This window comes from Carettochelys insculpta, chromosome 14 (genome assembly GCF_033958435.1).
Source record: "Carettochelys insculpta isolate YL-2023 chromosome 14, ASM3395843v1, whole genome shotgun sequence".
NCBI lineage: Eukaryota > Metazoa > Chordata > Testudines > Carettochelyidae > Carettochelys > Carettochelys insculpta.
The window spans coordinates 25,498,131-25,516,249 of NC_134150.1; the positions used below are offsets into that span (position 1 = coordinate 25,498,131).

At 41.9% G+C, this 18,119-nt stretch overlaps 1 protein-coding gene across 3 annotated transcripts in view; it reads left to right on the plus strand.

Annotated features, from left to right (window-relative positions):
• The first annotated feature begins 1,684 nt into the window (after positions 1 to 1,684).
• KCTD15 (potassium channel tetramerization domain containing 15) overlaps positions 1,685 to 18,119 on the plus strand; it is a 63,256-nt gene continuing 46,821 nt past the window's right edge. Inside the window, exons 1-3 of one of the 3 annotated variants that reach the window (XM_075008661.1) lie at positions 1,685 to 1,887; positions 2,885 to 3,068; positions 7,460 to 7,635. In XM_075008661.1, coding sequence (XP_074864762.1) covers positions 3,048 to 3,068; positions 7,460 to 7,635 — 197 coding nt within the window. In that variant the 5' untranslated portion in view covers positions 1,685 to 1,887; positions 2,885 to 3,047. Of the gene's footprint in view, positions 1,888 to 2,253; positions 2,429 to 2,884; positions 3,069 to 7,459; positions 7,636 to 18,119 lie in introns of those variants that run through there. The other 2 variants (XM_075008662.1, XM_075008663.1) reach the window with 2 other exon arrangements.

Consider the following 18,119-nt stretch of genomic DNA (forward strand, 5'->3'; position numbering starts at 1 on the left):
ACATCACCGTGGGGGAGAGGGTAGTAGGAGTGGGGAGGCAGGGAATGCAGGTTTCCCTCCAGATCAATAGCTTGGGTTTGGATACCTGTAAAAATACCTAAATGCCTGGCCCCAAATCAATCTGCTTTTGTGAAAAGTTTCTGGAGGATTTTGCTGTGCTGGTTGGAGGGAGGGGGCCGGGTGTGTGGATCCCAAGGGGGAGACACAGCGACGGGAAGCAGCAGCAGCAGCAGCGGCTGCTGTTGTGGCTAAGCCGGCGGAGCGCCTGTGGAGCTGCCTGTCTGCCTGGGAAATCTTCATGGCAGACATCTCCATCTAGCCGTGCGCTATAATTGAAATGGCGCTTTTGGCCAGGGGCGGCCTGCGAGGGCGCTTTCTGCAATAGCACAATGCATGTCGATAGACGTAATTTGGTTTTAATGGCCTACAGGAAATTTGGCGTTTACAATGCGAGACATTAGCAAAGGGTGAAAAGGGAGGGGGGAGGGAATAATTGCAATCCCCTGCTCCCCCCCCCCCCAAAAAAAAACCTCCCGAGCTGCATCCTGATGGCTGTCGGGTGGGGTGTTTTTTTTAACTTGATCTAGTTTATCAACAAGTGCAGAGTGGGTGCTACCCTAATTGTAACAGAGGAGTCAAGAGCGGTGAGAAACGTGCCCTGTGTTACTTATGGGGGAGCTGAAAATTTATGCCTAGTTGAAAATGCCTGGGGAAATATTACATCAGACCAAATGACAATGATTAAAATCAGCTTCCCCCCCCCCACTTCCTCCTTCTTCTTTTCAGTAAGTCTATTGAAGGACGTGACAGTGGCCTGATATTCCACAACACTAAACCGTTATCCCCCCAGCCCTGGGAGCAGAGGAGCTGGCAACTCGACCCGTTAGCAAAAAGGATTCTGCAGCCAAGGCGAGAGGGGGTTAGTCTGGGGAGGGGGGTGGAAAGCAGGAAGGTGGGGGCGGGAACTGGCCATCTGAGTTTATTATTTTTATTCATTTTTATTGGTAAAGGTATTTTTTAAAAAAATCTGGAGCTCTCCAGCCAAAGGAGGGAAAAAATATCGAATTTTCATCGCAAAATTAGCTAGGGCGAGAGCAAAGGGCTGAGCTAATTGTAGCCTAATCCTCTGCCCTGGAGGCGTTTGCAAAGCCCTGGGCAAGAATTCGCTTTTTTTTCTCCGCTTCTCCCTTCCCTCTGTTATTTAGAGACGGGATTATTGCCTTTCTTCTCATAACAGCATCGGCAGTTTCATTTTAAGGCTCCCCCCCTCCACACACACAAAATAAATAGAAGAAGCATAAAAGAGAGGGAGAGAGAGAAGAAGCAGCTTTAAAAATAATAACAATCACAGCAGGACCTAAGGAACAAAGATAGTAATAAAAGCAAAAAAAAAAAACCCATCAACACAAACCCAACTGAGCCCAAAGCCAAAGGGGGGTTTGCAGATGTCTTCTGTGTTCAAGGTAAGAAAAGCTGCTCTGGCTGCTGCTCCTGTCTCTCTCCCTGCATGGACTGGGAGTGCGCATTGCATTGCATTGCATGGCTCTTTTTTTTTTTTTTGGAAAGTGCCTCTTCTTGAAACTAACTCAGATCTTGGCTCTGGAGAAGGGACCGAGGGTTTTTTTTAAAGCTACAGGATCCATTTTCATCCGCCCTTCGTGGCTAGCGCTGGCGCTCTGTGTGTGTGTGTGTGTGTGTGCGCGCGTGCCTGTGTGTATGGTCCGCTCCCTCTTTCTAAAGCATGGCTAATGGTGCTGGAGCCCCGATGCTCGGGGTTCCCGGGTCGCGGCTGCCGCCCTAGCCCCAGCACCGAAGAAGGCAAAGGATCCGGGGGCAAAGCCACAGCGCGGAGGAGGCAGAGCTAATTGGGTCCCGGGCTTTTGAATGGTACACAAGGAGCACTGGCAACAATTGCACTTTCCAAAAGGGCAGCTGCACGAGCAGCAGCCGCTGCCACCGCGTTGCAGGGCGGGGGGGGGGGGGGGTGCTTAGGGTTTGGGGGTTGTTTTTCCTTGCTCTGTTTTTTTTGGGGGGAAGGGCGGTGGGGGGTTGCTCGTGGGGGGCGCGGGGGGTTGTTGATGTTTTGCTCCGGCTCCCCGTTTTGTTCTGGGGGAGATCGTCTCGGTTCCGGTGGAGATTCGGTGGGTCCGTCCTGTTGGGGGGGGGGGTTTGTCTCGGGGTTGTCTAAACACAAAGGGGGACGGCAGCTGACAAAGCTCAGTCTGCAAGAGCACGGGAGGGCTGAGAATGAGAAACTCTGGCGCCAGTCAGAGGAGAAGGCTCGGTTTGGTGTAGACTTCAAACCACTCTAGGCTGTAGTTTGCATTTCTGTTCCGACCTGTATCGTGGCACACTTCTGCAGCATTAATACAGTCGTCTGGCTCATGTTCACCACCCGTGGTTGCACATCAGATCTATAGGATCGGAGGTGCGGATTTTTCCCCCTGCATTCATCTCAGGCATCTCCTTTCCTGTTATGCGAGGCTAAGTAAGGGACGCCATGTTGTGCCTTTTTTTTTTTTTTTTTTAATTTTACCTTTGGGCTTTGCTGTCTATTTCAAACGGCAAAAGCCAGAAGTTTAGTGGCCGGTGTGCCTGCCTTAGTGGTGATTTCCGTGACCATCATCAGGGAGAGGCATTGGGGTGACGTGAAACTCCGACTAAATAGATGGGAGAGTCCTAGGGACCGGGGGAGGAGAATGAGGGGGAAAGGATTTTTTTTTTTAACGAGCTCAACAAGCTCTCAGAAAGTTTCTGACTTCACCCCCTTGTTAGCGAATGTCCAGGATTTGCTGAAGCGGTGTGCGAACGGTTGTAGGGACTTTATTTTGTAAGCGTGTTTGGGGCGAGGTTTTAAAGTAACCTGATCACTTCTTTGTCTTAGGTTTGTTTCACAAAATAAACACTCGGCTCACAGTCGCCTAAGAGGCAGATTCTGGATATTATCATGTTTACGTGTCTATAGAGACAAAGGCAATGCCAAGTCTCTTTAATTTTGACCCTCTGGCTGGGCTGAATCCTCCCTCCCTGGAAATACAGACAGTGCCATGAAGCCACGAGAGTGCAAGGTTAAGTTCTTTAGCTGGTTATTCTCCAAAGTGCTTGAAATGGGGTGTGTGGGTGTGGGCGGGGGGGGCTGAAACGGTGGTTTTGGTTTTATTGCTATAATAGATCTGCTGTTAAAGGAAAAAAAAGGTCGGGGGAGGAGGGAGTTTCAACGAGAATCCAATAAAGGAACCAGTCAGAGAAGAGATGTTGGTGCTGATCTCATTAAAGGCGAGTCAGTGGTCCTGCAGCAGACTGGACTTTGTACCTTTGATGCACACCCAGCTAGCTGGCTGCATGTGGGTTGGAAGATGCCCCCTTTCAACATCTTAGAGAGAGAGGGCTGTTTAATGGCAAGTCCTTAAAACCTGCAGTTTTCATTTCATGTCTTAAATGTGCATGAAGGAATTAAACTGCACCAGTGAATAACAGCATTAGTTTCAATTAATTTTTATCCTGGCAACAATAAACTTTGGAAACAAAGCACTTTTACATCCTTAATTAGTCTTGGTTCCCATCTGTAGTCTTTTAAGTGTCTGTTTTGTGAATTAACTTTGTCCCTCCTTCAGAGCTGCTTTCTTTTTAATTCCCTTTTTTCTTGTTATACCTTCCAGACTGTTTCTTCTTTCTCTTCTGCAACCTTTCACCTCCCTTGTCCCTATCTCTCTGCTTTGCTATGTGCAGTTTATTTTTACTGTATTTTCTCAACATCAACAGCAGTATTGGTTACCATGGCCTCAAGCTATGTGCAGAGGTGGGAAAGCTTCATCCACCCAAAAGTTCTTACACTTTTGAAGTCTTTCTTTTAGTAGGCTCTGACTGAAATGTATCATCTAGAGTGTATATTAAATGAACAGTATTCCTGTAGGCTTCAGAGCAAGAAAGGCAACACCCTGGAAAATTCTGCAGTCTTTCAGCATTCTCTGCCCTAGGGTGGTAGGTAGCCCTAGGCATGGAGCTGAATGGAGCTCTTACAACTGCCTTCTGTTTACCTTTTATGGTTAAAATAACAGCTTAGCAAAGAAGCAACTTCATGGAGAAACGATTCAGTGAAATCATCTCAAGCTGTAGCAGCATAGCTAGTTTAATCACCCCTAGAGAGCTGAACAACTGTGAGCACAATGGGACACAAAATCATTTTGTGTGTAAATGAGCATGGCATTGTGATTATTTCACTTTGCATGGGCGCATAGTTTTTACAAGCAGTACTTACGCAGTTAGCTTAGAAAGGCAGAAAAAGATAAGCTGGCTCTGAACAATCTTGGTGTGTAATGTTTGAAAAACTAAATACTCAGATAATTTGGGAATCAGGCTGTATTGATTTTGCCTTTAGCAGGTTCCTGTGTTACTTATTAGAGCAGGGTTATTGGTTGTGCCACTAGTAGTGATGTTATACACTTTTGCAGGCAACTAAGGAACAGGGATTATTTTACATGGTTTAAAAATGAAATTTGCTAATGCTTCTTCAGGATTTACCCTTAAGGTCTTAATTTTCAGATCAGTATTATAAAACACACAGATAAAGACTTCCACTGGATAAATACGAGATCCAGTTCTGTGCATAAAATAAATATATTACATGATATAGTGAATTTTAGCAATAATTTATATTGCAAAATACATGTAAGAAGAAAGTAAATAAAAACTAGGATTAAGGAAACAGAAATATTTATTTTTAGGATTAATGGAAGTGCTTTTTACAACATTAAGGTACTGTTTCAGACCTGTGCTCTTTGTTGACTAATATAAAAAGAATTGGCTTTTTCAGTTTTATTAAATATTGGGGTTATTTTATAACAACAATTTTTAGTAACTGAAAAAAACTGTATTTCAGTTTCCCTTCTGATTACTTCCCCCTCCCCCAAAATAAAAGCCTTAAGCCCTTTAATAAGTATGAAAATCCATGGAAGATTGGGAACTATTTTAGTTTTCCAGTGATTTTCCATCATTAGGTGCTTTTTCAGTGCATACTGTGGCTAAGTAATGCCAAAAGCAGAGGATTGTTCAAAAAGTCTCTCTAGTGAATAGTATAAATTAAATATCTCTACTGTATGGGCATGGCCTCACAGAGAGTCTCAGACAGTTTGCAGATCAAGGCATTTGCTGATGTACCAACATTAAACAAAATCATAAGATAGTAGCAGTGTTTAAATATGCACAAATAGATTCAGATGACTTGATCTTTAGCTTTCTGTGCATATTTTAAAACTCTGTATTTCAGGACAAATGGTTAAATGTAAGACTTATTTCAAGTCTTACAAGTTCTTTGATTTCATTTAGAAATTGTAGGGGTCCAGATGAGCCCTAATTAGGCATATTTTTTGTAAAACTCCATGAGGTGTATTTCCAAGGCAGCTGTCTCCTGCAAGGTCTGTATCTTTTATCATTAGTAATAATACTTAGGGTTAGAACAAAGACAGAGATGACATTCAGCATGTAGCTGCTGACCCTTGCAGTTAAGAGGAGTACAGCATGAACATGAGCTTGCCTTGCTCTTTGGTAGGAACACATCCTTATTTGTATTGGTAGCCAGAGAGAGCATCCACAAATAGAGAACAGGCTGCTAAAGTACTATGTTGTTTTAAAAAGTTAGCTGATTTATTTGTGATATGGCATATTTTCTAAAGACTGCCCACAACAGGACCTTGTGGGAAAAAAGAAAGCAACATCTTTAGTCAGTAAAGGATACAATCATTTTCCTTGAAGGCGGTGTTACAAGTGAAAATGTTAATGCCAATTTCTCCTCGACTGACACAAAAGTTCTAGGACAGTGTTGATATTTTGTTTCGCATTCAGTGCAGATGTCCATTCTGCATTTGAAGAAGAAAGGATGTGGATTCACAATGGGGTGATGTATTTCTGTACTGGAGTAGTTAAAGTTGTTTTGAAATAAACTAAGATTTTGTGATTTTCTTTTAAAGATGTTGAGATACATTATATTTTCAATCCCTTTACATATATTTTGGTAACCATGTTTTTTTAAGGAATCTTGTCAATTATATGTTCACCGAATGGCTTGGACAAGCATATTGTATAAAATAATGTATTGTTAAAAGAAAGGTGAGACCAGTTTTCGGATTCTTAGAAATGTCAGCAAACTAACTTGGAAGAATTTGGACATTGACTCTCTAACACCGCAGCTAAAGTGTCTGTCAGAGGTTAGGAAGAGCCTAGGTGTTTAGTAGCATGACTGCAAAATAAAATACTAAGAAAATCTGATTATATTCAGAAATGTTTTAATTATAATGTCTTGTGTATGGTCTACAAGTTAGTGACAGAAGGGATGGGGAATTTTTATACAACTTTCCAAAGCCTGGACAATTTTCCATGTGTCATATATCTTACAATTTTTATTTTATTTGACTTAATTCAGCTGTATAAGACACGTTGGTATCTAAGAGAACTTCCAAATGTTTGCGCAGTTTTTTTTCTATTTTGTCATATGTGTTAGCTGTAATTTTTTATTTACCTTAAATTGTGTCAGATACATGCTGGCATCAAGAAAAGAATCAGGTATCAAACATCCTTTTCTTGCAGTACCTGAGGAGATTTGGGCTATATATTTTTCCCTAACAGTCCCTTCCACATCAAAGGGGTTTTTGAAATTCTTCTAAATATTTGTTTAGGTTAATAGAAGCAGACATGCAGTGCATGAATTTGTAAATTAGCTAAAAATATTCAGATTCAATTCCATTTAATTTCAAATATTTTAAAGTAATAAATATAAACATTTTATATGTATATTTCTGATTTCTAATGCTAGATCATATGACATTTGTGAAAGCTTTGTGTCGTGAAAACTTTAGTCATTTTATATACATTTCTGCTGTCATTGCTTCTAGCTATTAATTTTCTTCCTGTTGAAAGCTTATTAGTCCCTTGTTATATCTACTATTAAGATATAGCAATGGTTATCAATTTATTTTGTAGTTATTAAAAATAAAATCTATTTTTCATAGGTTGATGTGAAATTTACTACATGTATAAACTAAATGCCTTAGGTGCTAAGGAAATCACTAATTTAGAGGTGTCTCGTTACTGAGACAAACTTGCAAAAACCCCTGAATCCCAATTCACAAATTGGTTATTCGTTTGTCAGGGGATATTTCACATCTAACACATAAGCCCGCGACCTTTAATTAGAATTTTGCAGTTTGTTTTATGCCCCTTGAGGCTGACACCTTGAAATTTTTTTTCTTGATTTCTTATTGCTAATAAGCATCTTTCTCTTCCCCTCTGGTACTTTGAAGAAAATGATGCAAATACACTTAATTACAGTGGTGGCAATAATTTGTTAGCTGAATATGTGATCAGGCAGATGCAGAAATGATCTGATTAGATCTGTGATCACACTAGAAATAAAGGTAACAGTTACATTTAAGAGAAACTGTTCTTTTTTGTCTTCCATTTCCAGGAGGGAAGAAGCATGTCCCGTCTGTCTCTAACACGGTCCCCAGTTTCTCCCCTGGCTGCTCAAGGAATTCCACTTCCTGCTCAACTCACCAAATCTAATGCTCCTGTGCACATCGATGTTGGAGGACACATGTACACCAGCAGCCTGGCTACCCTGACAAAGTATCCAGATTCCAGGTAAGAGCTCAGTGTTTTCAGGTTGTGTGCCTATTTCTTTTCATTGTCTGGAAATACATATTTACACATGAGGAGTACTTGTGTGTGAGATGCAGTATATTATATATTCACAACTTAAAAGTAAGTCAATCTGCAGTTGCTACATTAACTTCACTAGACTTCTACTGAGGAAGAAAAAAGTATGTAGTATTTTAGACAGTCTGTTCTTTTTTTTCTCTATATCTTCCGCACTAGCCTGCTGTGTTTTAAGCACTGGTTGCTGTGACTGCCCTATAATATTCACCACTATATAAATCATTTTATTTCAAAACAAACTTTTGTTCAAAAAATAAACAGCCCATCTTTTATTTGGGTGCTCATGGATACATTTTATCAGCCAGCAGGAGCCCTAAAATAGCTGCAGCTGTATTGATTGGGAGACTTCTTAGCTGATCTGTACTCACGTATTCAAGAACAGTGACACTAGGTATTCATTTTCAGCAGAATACCCGGTGCAAGTGTATTCATTTGCAATTGCACATCAGGTCAGAGTTGTGTGTAATTATTTTGTGCAGGTTGTTTACTGTTTGGTGAGGATTGTGTAAGCTGTCTATTATTATAAGGCAGTAGAAACTGCAGAGAAATGCATACATAAACCCTCTGCAGTGTTCATTTGAGGCCTTATTCTGTGAGGTACAGAGCACCGTGCAAAATGCATGTGGGAGGTGCTCAGACCTTTTCAGCAATGAACCCTAGGCTGGCAGATGAAGAATGTCAGGGATTTAAGGGTTAAAAGCATTTCTCAGAGTATCTCATAAGGGATACTTGCTAGTTTTAGATTTTTAAATAAGTCCATCCAAAATTAGTATTTTGAGATTGAAGAATGACAGATTGTGTTTATTCTGTGTAAGGGTCATGTGCCTCATGTCTGAACAAGAGGAAGTGTGAGATGTACAGTACAAGGTGGTTGTTCACAGTGGCTAAAAATCGGGTTTGATCCCAAATGCAAACCGTGAATCAGGTCAGCAGTTTAGTTGTCAGAGGTTCTGCTGTCAACATGACTTATATTTCTGCAAGGGGCAGCCTTTTCAGTATAGAGCTACTTTTTTTTTTTTTTTTTTAATATTTTCCCTTCAGAAAATCTAGGGATTTTTGCGTTGGTTGGGAAACTGCCAAATCAGTAAATGACATGGAGACACCTTGAAAGGCCTCTGATGTCATAAAGCATATGGCTGTGATTTCAGTCCAAGGTTAGGTAGTGCATTGAAATGGTCTATGAAAATGGAACATTGATTGAAATGCAAATATTTTAAAATTAGGCAAAAAGCATGATTTTTGTGGGTGACCATCTATTTCAAGATTGTCTAGTATTTGCAAGAAAGAAAAAAACAGACGGATGTTTCTAAGTACAAAGAAAATACAGAGAATATGCAGCAGTTGGTGTGAAACAGCACATCTGTTTCCAAGTTAAAAAAATTAATGCTGACATTTTTAAAAATATGCCCATATCAGAGTTATTTAATAGGAACATCAACAGTGTAAATTGCAAAATATAAATATGTTTAAAATAAATCCCCAAATTTTATTTAGGAGGTTTGATTTATCATGCAGTCTTGTTACTTTGAACTGTTGAAACAAGAGAAGTGTGTTCCTCTTGTTTTTTTAAGTTGCAAGTACAGAACAGTCGTTGGTTGGACACTAGAGTATTGTGTGATGGTTTGTTGCGCATCCTCTTGCATTTGTATGCATTGTGTTAGCTCATGGCTTGAAATTGCAAACTCTTTCTCACGTAATCTTTGCCCATAGGTTCAGTAAACTATTCATGTGAATAAGGGTTTGCAGGATTGAACGTTTAGACTGTAAAAGTTTAAATAACATCGTAACAGTCAGAAAACTAAAGTGATCTGTAGTAAAGAGATATGAGGGCACACAACTTGTATTTAAAGAGAGACAGATTGTGGTTATTTTGTTTAATTTTGCCTTTAGGTTCTTGCAGTATTCAGTAATTGACATAAGTGGTCACCCAAGTGGGTGGGGCTACCTTCATTCCCATTGAACTCAATGGCAAAACTCCCAGTGATTCAGTGTGCTGCACCCTCAGTGGTATTCTTGGGATAACTTCACAGAACTCTTTTCTTTTTCATTGATCTGTGAACTGTCTTTCATGAGGTTATATGCTGCCTTTGCAATTATCATGGATGAGAAAGGAATTCTGGGTCTTTAGCTGGTGTAGGAGAAAAAGACGTGTGTTGCAGAGGAAGACAGATGGCAATAGTGAAAAGCACTATTAGCCCACGCTGCAAAGATACCATGCATGGCCACAGATGGAGGAGGCAAGCTATGCTCACACTCACACAGAGCTTTTTGGATTATTTATACAGGGTATTGCATTCTTTTCATTTTGATTATAAACATTGCAGAAGAACTTCAGGTATTGTAAATTGATTACATTTTATAGGTCCTGGTTCAGCAAAGCACTTAAATGTTAGCTTAAGTACTTTGCCACGTAGGCTTGGATATCATATGCTTTGTGGAATCTGCGATGCAGTTGCAGAAAGTAAAGTTTCAGCTTCTTAAAAATTAAATTTAATCTTCCTGTGTATCTGTATTACATTCTGTACTTGCTTTTGTTTGTGCTGAAATCCCATATATACTTTGAGCTTTTTATTTACATATGTACACACACGTCCTCATGCACATACCACATGCTAGTGGAAAATAGAAAAATCGTTCAATTATATTTATTCTTCAGTTGTACTTATAATAGGCCAGATCCTGCAAGATCCCAACCATTTTCAGTTTTCTTTGGCTTCACTAGCAGTTGAGCATTCTTAGCACCATACAAGAGCAAGCCGAACAAGAACTATAGGCATGGTAAGTTCCTGCCTATACCTGCTTTTCAGTCACCCTTCTGGCATGATGTAAATACACCTGACAGCAGATAGCCTGATAAATTTCTCATTGCAACTTGTTAGGATTGGCCATGCTCAGGCCACTCATAGTGCTGCTGTTTTCTGCCATTCATAAATCATGTGCTTCAACTGTGATTCATGAAAATAAAGGGGCTGGTTCAGCAACCATGACTCATGAAGCAGTGGATGATTTGAAGTCAGTGGGTCAGATTCTGCACTCAGTTATCCCAGCATAATTTCATCGTGACTCTATTAATAAAGTCTTTGTTGCTTATATCTACACAACTAAAAGTTGCTCCAGTGAGTGAATTTTCATGAGTAAAGATTGCGAGATCGAGCCCAAAAGGTGTTAGTCACATCTTTTTCTGTAAACTTGCATAGGTGACATCATGATGAACACTCCACAAGGATACTTATTTAGCTATGTTGTAGGAACAAACTCTTCCACCATCAGTCACAGCACACATGTACCCATCTGTACCAGCTGTGTGATGTGAAGAAGAAAAAGGAGTGATAAATATGTGTGATAAATGGCCACTGTAAATGATTAATTCTAAGTTTGTATTTCTCATTTTTATCATTCTGGTATGATATATTCTGCCAACCAAAAAAAACAATGTATAAACAAATGTTGGCCCCTCAAAGGGTAAAAGCAAAGATAGTATCTCACCTATTTTATCTCTCTCGAAGATAAGTGCTAGCATTCCAAACATATAAGGAACAGATATATGACAGTTATGTATAAAATGATCTCCGTTATTAACCTGTTTTAATAGACAGTTACAATTTAGGGGCATGATGTACCCAAATTCCTTGTACCCAAACCCCAAATTAACTGAAATTATTAAGAGCTTTGGATGTGTAAGGAAATTCCTATTCTGTCTTGGCTGGATCTGTATACTTGATGTCTCAGCTTAATTTTACTCCATGCGTTTATGTTTAATACATTCTCAAAAAGTCTTAACGCTGGTAGTCTTAAGTAACAAGCATGCAAAAGATGCTCATATGCACTCCCCGACTAAGTCTACACTATGGAGTTATTTCACGATAGCAATTGTTATTTCAAAATAACTTAGCTAGAGTCTAGACTACATATGCACTATTTAAAAATAAATTTGAAATAGTGGGTGCGTTATTTCAAAATCAGTAATCCTCACTGCAGGAATAATGCCTGATTAGAAATAAGCTATTTTGAAATAGGGCAAAACAGTGCTATTTCAAAATAAACCGTAATGGTGTCCAATGGCACTGTTTCGAAATGGACACTCTGGCTACGTCTACAGTACAGAGATCTTGTGAAAGAAGCCCTTCTGGGAGATCTCCTCCAAAAGAACTTCTTTTGAAAGTGTGTCCACACACAAAAAAGTGGATCAAAAGAGTGATCTGCTCTTTCGACAGAGAGCGTCCACGTAGCTCCCGCCCTTTCGAAAGAATGGGCCAGGGATTGAAAAATCCAGCCCCATGAGGACTGCTCTTTTGAAAGAAGGGCCCCTAGAGCCTCTATTCACGCTTTCTTTTGAAAGAAGCTTTCGACAGAGGGTACGCTTCCTGCAATGTGGAAGAAAGAGCGATTTCGAAAGGTGTGCCACATTCTTTCTGTTTACTTTCAAAAGAACACTCTTTTGTGTGTAGATGCTCCACGGGATCTTTCGAAAGAGCCCCCTTCTTTTGAAAAATGTTTCGAAAGAATTTGCTGGTGTAGACAGAGCCTATGTGCCCAGAATTCTATTTTGAAATAGCTGGATGATATTTCAAAGTGCATTTTGTGTGCAGCAGTGTTATTTTCAAATAAGATATTTTGAAATAACTCTGTAATGTAGATGTAGTCCCACAGACCATTCTCATATTTAAACAAAGAAAACAGACTAGTTGATAGTATTTGCCAGCCAGCTCCTCTAGAAATTTCTTTCATGTTTTCACCCAGGTTACTTCAAACACAACCCTCTTACACATTGATGCTTGAATACAGATTTCCATGACAGACTGTAAATGCTGTGAAAGCTCCAGCACATCCTTAAAGTGAACTGAAAATTATAGATATTTATGTATCTAATAGGGTGGGATAACTCTTTTTTAAAAAAGGTCCTTATTGTATAACTAGTATTGTACATAATGTCCCATTACATGCACACTGTGCACAGAAAAAAAGCTGCCAAATGGGAGCAGAATTAGAGCCCCACTCTACATGGTGCTAATAAAATCTCAAAGTTTTACTTTTTTTTTTCAGTGAAAAATGCATTTATTTATTTGTTTTTAAAAAGGACATATTTGCCAGAAATTTTTCTTATTTTCTGACCAAATCTCGTGTTTATCTGCTAGGATATAAGTGTGCTCTTTATCAGCTAAATACACTTACAAGAAACCTCCTTTGATAATTCATATTTGTTGTATGGGCTTCCTTTAAATATATATTTTGACTTTTTTAGTTCCAGTGTTCCTTTCCTGGCTATTCATAGAATCATAGAACAATAGAGCAGGAAGAGACCTAAAAAATCCATCACGTCCAGTCCCCTGCTCTAGGCAGGACCAAACCCATCATATCAGATCAGCCAGGGCTTTGTCGAGGTGAGACAAACACCTCCAGGGATGAAGACTCCACTACTTCCTGGGTAGACCATTCCAGTGCTTCACTACCCTCCTAGTGAAGAAGTTTTTCCTAATGTTCAACCTGGACCTTGCCAACCACAACTTGAGACCATTGTTCTGTGTTCTGCCACCCGTGACCACTGTGAACAGCCTCTGTCCAGCCTCTTTGCAACCTCCCTTCAGTAAGTTGAAGGCTGTTATCAAGTCCCCCCTCAGTCTTCTCTTCTGCAGACTAAACAGTCCCAATTCCCTCAACCTTTCTTCATAGGTCATATGCTCCAGCCCCCTAATTATTTTGGTTGCCCTCCGCTGGACCCTGTCCAGCGTATCCACATCCTTCCTGTAATTCCTCCAGCCAGTCTACCACACACAGAGCATGTAGTATTTTGTTCATCCTTGGAGCTCACACCTCTCCACCAAGCAAAAACACTAAAAGGCTTTAAAAGAGTAAAGAACTTCAGGCAATCCATCCACTGTGAATTTCACGTTAATGAATTTTCCCATTTTAGTCAGTGATAAAACTCTCATTGATTTCCACTTAGACAGAAACGGGCTCTTGCTCTGTATGGATGCTTATCATACTATATTGTCCAAAAAGCAAACACTTTATGAGTTTGCTCCAGCAAGCCCACAGTCCTATAAAACTCCATAAATGGAATTTTGCTTCTGCATGGACTGCAGGGCAAGGCTCTTTATTTTTAAAACACATTATGAACATAAAACTCACGAATTTGTACAGCAAAATCTCAAAGGCTATTTTAAATATATTTCCAGTTACTTTCCTCTCCTATGTCCATTTCCCCCATCTGGTTGATTTCCAGCAAAATCCAGTGAAAACTCAAATAGAGAGGTAAGAGTAACATTTTTACAACATTCAGCACATTATCGATTAAAGATGACACACCTTTAAATTAGGTTACTTTTTTGGATGGCATAGAAATTCAGGATATACTCAGGCAAGTCTACACTAGCAGCCTCTGTTCACAGAAGTTACTGCCAGAAGAGGTGTTCTGACAGAACTTCTTTTGACAGATTGCACCTACACATAAAAGCAGATCGATCTTTTATTCTACTTTGTTAACAAGAGGGCCCCCTGGAGCGTCTACACAGCTTTTGTCAAGAGTTTCTGTTGACAAAATGCATTTTGTGAGTAGATGCACTGCGAGTTTTGTCGACAAAACTCTATAGTGTAGATTAGCCAGGGAGGTCTTTTGTTAAAGGCAAGCTTGTGTGCAATGTAGACAGGAGTATTTAAAAGTGTGCTGAGAATTTGTCCACAGTTTGATGTTCATGCACCTCGTTTTATGTTAAATTAACAGTAGTACTTTCACTGGCATGGAAGAAACGTGCTATTTTCTTTCAGTTGTACACATTGAGGGCTAAATCCTTTGACTCTTACTTTGTTATTACTATGGCAAAAGTCTCACTGGCTTCCAGGTGAATTTTTTTCTGGTAATGTTCTGCGGGATCAAGGATAATTTAGGGTCAAATGTTGCTTGCCACCATGCAAAAAACATCTGCGTAAAATCATAGGCCGTGTCTTTTGGAAGGGATATTTAAATGACACAGATTGGAACTGATTAATGAGGTGCTGATATGAATGCAACGGCAGCCAGTTGCACGTCAAAAGTGCTGCTTTTGAAATGCAAACAGGCTGTGTAGATGAGGGCACTTTGAAATAAACCCCAGACTTCGAAATTCCATTATTCCAAATAAAGCCATAGAGTTTTATTTAATAGTGAATAAGAACTGGAGAGAAAGGAATTCTCACACCCAACTGGTAGCTTGAGGCAGCATGGCTGCAGAATGGGAGAGGAAAGGGAGGGATGTGAATTCTATTGCCGGTTTTCTGAAGTACATTAATCCAGTTGTTTAGCCACTCTTTGCCTTGGTTTACCCATTTGTAAAATAACGTTTTCCTGGAATATAGTGTGGCTTAATTTACTCCTGTCAGTGCCTTGTGATCTCCATACGAACGGTGCTGTATATCTGCAAAGTATTATTTATGTTACTTACATATGGCTCCTTGCAATTACTGGTGTGGATTCAGAAGCATAGTAGAGCTTTTCCTAGGGACTCCTCCAAGTGTGCTTCTAATGCAGAAAGACATGGCTAAAGGAGAGCTCTCCAGAGTATGAGGGCGGAAATCCATGGTTTGTGATCTCTGCAGGGTGATGAGACCATGATTTGGCTGCTGTGAAAAGAAAACTCTGACACTGACACAATTACAGCTTGGAACAGTTGTTCTACATTCCCTGTCACTTTCTTGCAATAGGGAGTAAAATCCCTCAAGCCGTGTGTGGACTGAGAAGCTAGGCTGGTCACTGGGAAATGCAGAAGGGAAGGAACCTTTTTCCCCTTATCCAGGAGGCTGCTCTGAGCCCTTAAGCTGTAGGCTCTCCTGGGCTTAATGCCATGCTTCTGTGAGCTGGGGAGGAATAAAAGGATCTGTGCTACAGTGGATTATTCTTCAGACCTGGATCTGCCCTGATGCGTGCCTTACCCTGATGGCACCCAGGAAGCTTGTGGGTCTGGGCACTGGGCAAAATGTGCCCTTTGCATGGCCCCTCCTTACATAGCAGAATTGCTGCCAGAAGACTTTTGCCAACCTCTGAGATGAGGGCAGAATTTACTCCCGGGACTGAAACTCAGATCAGTTGTATCCTGGCGCAGGAAGTCTGTTCATGAATGAACTACAGGCATGATATTTACTCAGAGCCTTTAATGGAACTTTAAAGTAAAGAGCTGCTTAGCTGGTCTCTGCTAGTTACATTCCCCCACAGTAACATTTCTCCAAGCTTAGGTTACTTGCAGATCACTGGCATAAATGGGTGTCATGTTTTTGGGGGGTGAGGTGGAAAATGAGCTAATAATAGGGAGGAATCAATAGCAGTGGTCTAGCTTATCTGATTTCTGAACATCAGTTTTATCTATGTTGCAGCACCCTTCCCCGGCACAGACTGCTCTAAAAATAGAATTTGAGAGGCTTAACCATTCACATTAACTTATTTGCCAGTTCAGCTTGGGACGGCGTAGGAAGAACATAAGCATGATTTTCTGATTATTCAAATACCTTTCACTCTAGGAAACATTCTTAGACATATGGACTGATGAGACAAACGGCCTTTCAGTGGAGAGATCTACCTCTCCCGAACTTTGGGAGCATGTAGCTGGTTTGGGCTCCTGGAAGGTCTCCTGCCCTTCTGGGTCAGTGGGCGGCTGCTCCACCCCACTGCCATGGGTACCAAACAACCCCCAAGTCACTAGTTCTTTGAGTCCCACCTGGTTGGAGGTGGGTGAGAAGCAACAGTTCTAGAGCCCAGCCTTGCGTCAGGCGGGCAGTGGGGAAATTAGCTCAGGTCAGGGCAGTGCACACACGCTCCCAATGCGCCTAGGCCCTAGCTCAGGGCAGGGTAACCAACCCTCAGTCTTAGGAGGCCCTGGCCCTAGCTCAGGGCAGGGCAACCAACCCCAGTCTTAGGAGGTCACCGGCCCTAGCTCAGGGTGTGGCAACCAACCCATGGAACAGCCCAAGCCCTGGTGCAAGGCAGGGCAGGCCCAGGTCCTGATGCAAGGTGGGTCAACAGTACAACAGTCTCTAGAAAGCCCAGGCCCTTGCTCAGGTCAGGGCCACATATGAACAGAAGAGCCCAAGCCCTGGTGCACGGTGGGGCAACAAACAACCAAAAGAGCCCAGGCCCTAACTGAGGGCAGGGCGAAGAAAGAAACACAGATACAGTTTGTCTCCTAGCTCAGGAGAGCCCCTGCTCTTGCTCGGGGTAGGGCAACCAACCCAGTTCACAGTTCACGCAGTTCCAGACCAGCACAGACACTTCACCTGTGCTGGCAGAGCAGGGGAGACTCCCACCTGGAAGGTGGGTAGCAGTGGGGACATGGGCCCACCCACTCCACCGCATCCCTGCCCAGGGACCCTAGTCACAGCAGCACGGTCTGCTGCATGGGTCAGCAGGGAATCCAGACCGCAACATGCTGACCCGAGGCCCTTTAACAGTGCTCTTAACTCCTGGGCCACTCCTGGTCTCTGCCCCCCGGCATATACCTAGTGACCAGCTGACGTCTTAGGGCTGACAGGGTTCCTGGTCTGGCTGGCCCAATCCACGCATAAGTGGCCTGTGGATTCCTCTGCCTCAGGGGTGCAGGCTCAGGTGGTACTCAGGTCAGTCCTCTGGGTCCAGCTGGTCTTCTGCAGGCAGGTTCTGCTGGGGTCCACAGGTTGCCAGGACTGGCAGGGTCCCAGGTAGCCCAATCCAGGCCTCAGCCCCGTTTGGCTGGTCCTCAGCCTCCCAGGCAGGGAGTCCAGAGCTGTCCTCTGGAGACTGCACACAGACAGAGTCGTCAGCCTCCCAGATAGAGAGCCCAGAGCTGTCCTCCTGGCTCCTCTGGAAGCTCAGCCCCAACTGAGTCCTCAGGCTGAGTTTTTAAAGTTCTGGCCCCACTTCCTGACTTCCAGTCAGGTGACTGGGAGGGGCCAGGCTCAGTACAAAATGGCACCTGGAGGGGTTCCTCCCCTTCTGAGTAGTGGGGTGGCCACTCTGCCCCACTACAGAGCACTTATGGAGTAGTATGTTTGCAAGGATCATTGCTGAGCAGTACCTCTAGCATATGAAGTGTGGACGTCGGCTATCCTCCTCTTCTTTGGCCAAGTACAAAAAAAGCAGTCAAATGGCACTTCCAAGACTAACAAAATAATTTATTAGGTGATGAGCTTCCGTGAGACAGACCCACTTCTTCAGGTCATGATCTGAAGAAGTGGGTCTGTCCCATGAAAGCTCATCTCCTAATAAATAATATTGTTAGTCTTTCAAGTGCTGCTTGACTGCTTTTTTGTTGTGATAGAATACAGACTAACACGGCTATCACTCTGTCACTTTGTCCAAGTACATTGCTTTTGTTTTCCCTGGATGAATACACATATCCCTCAATTTAGTTATGTAATTCGTTCCATGAAAACTCTGTGTAAGATGAAAATTCATAAATCGATAATGA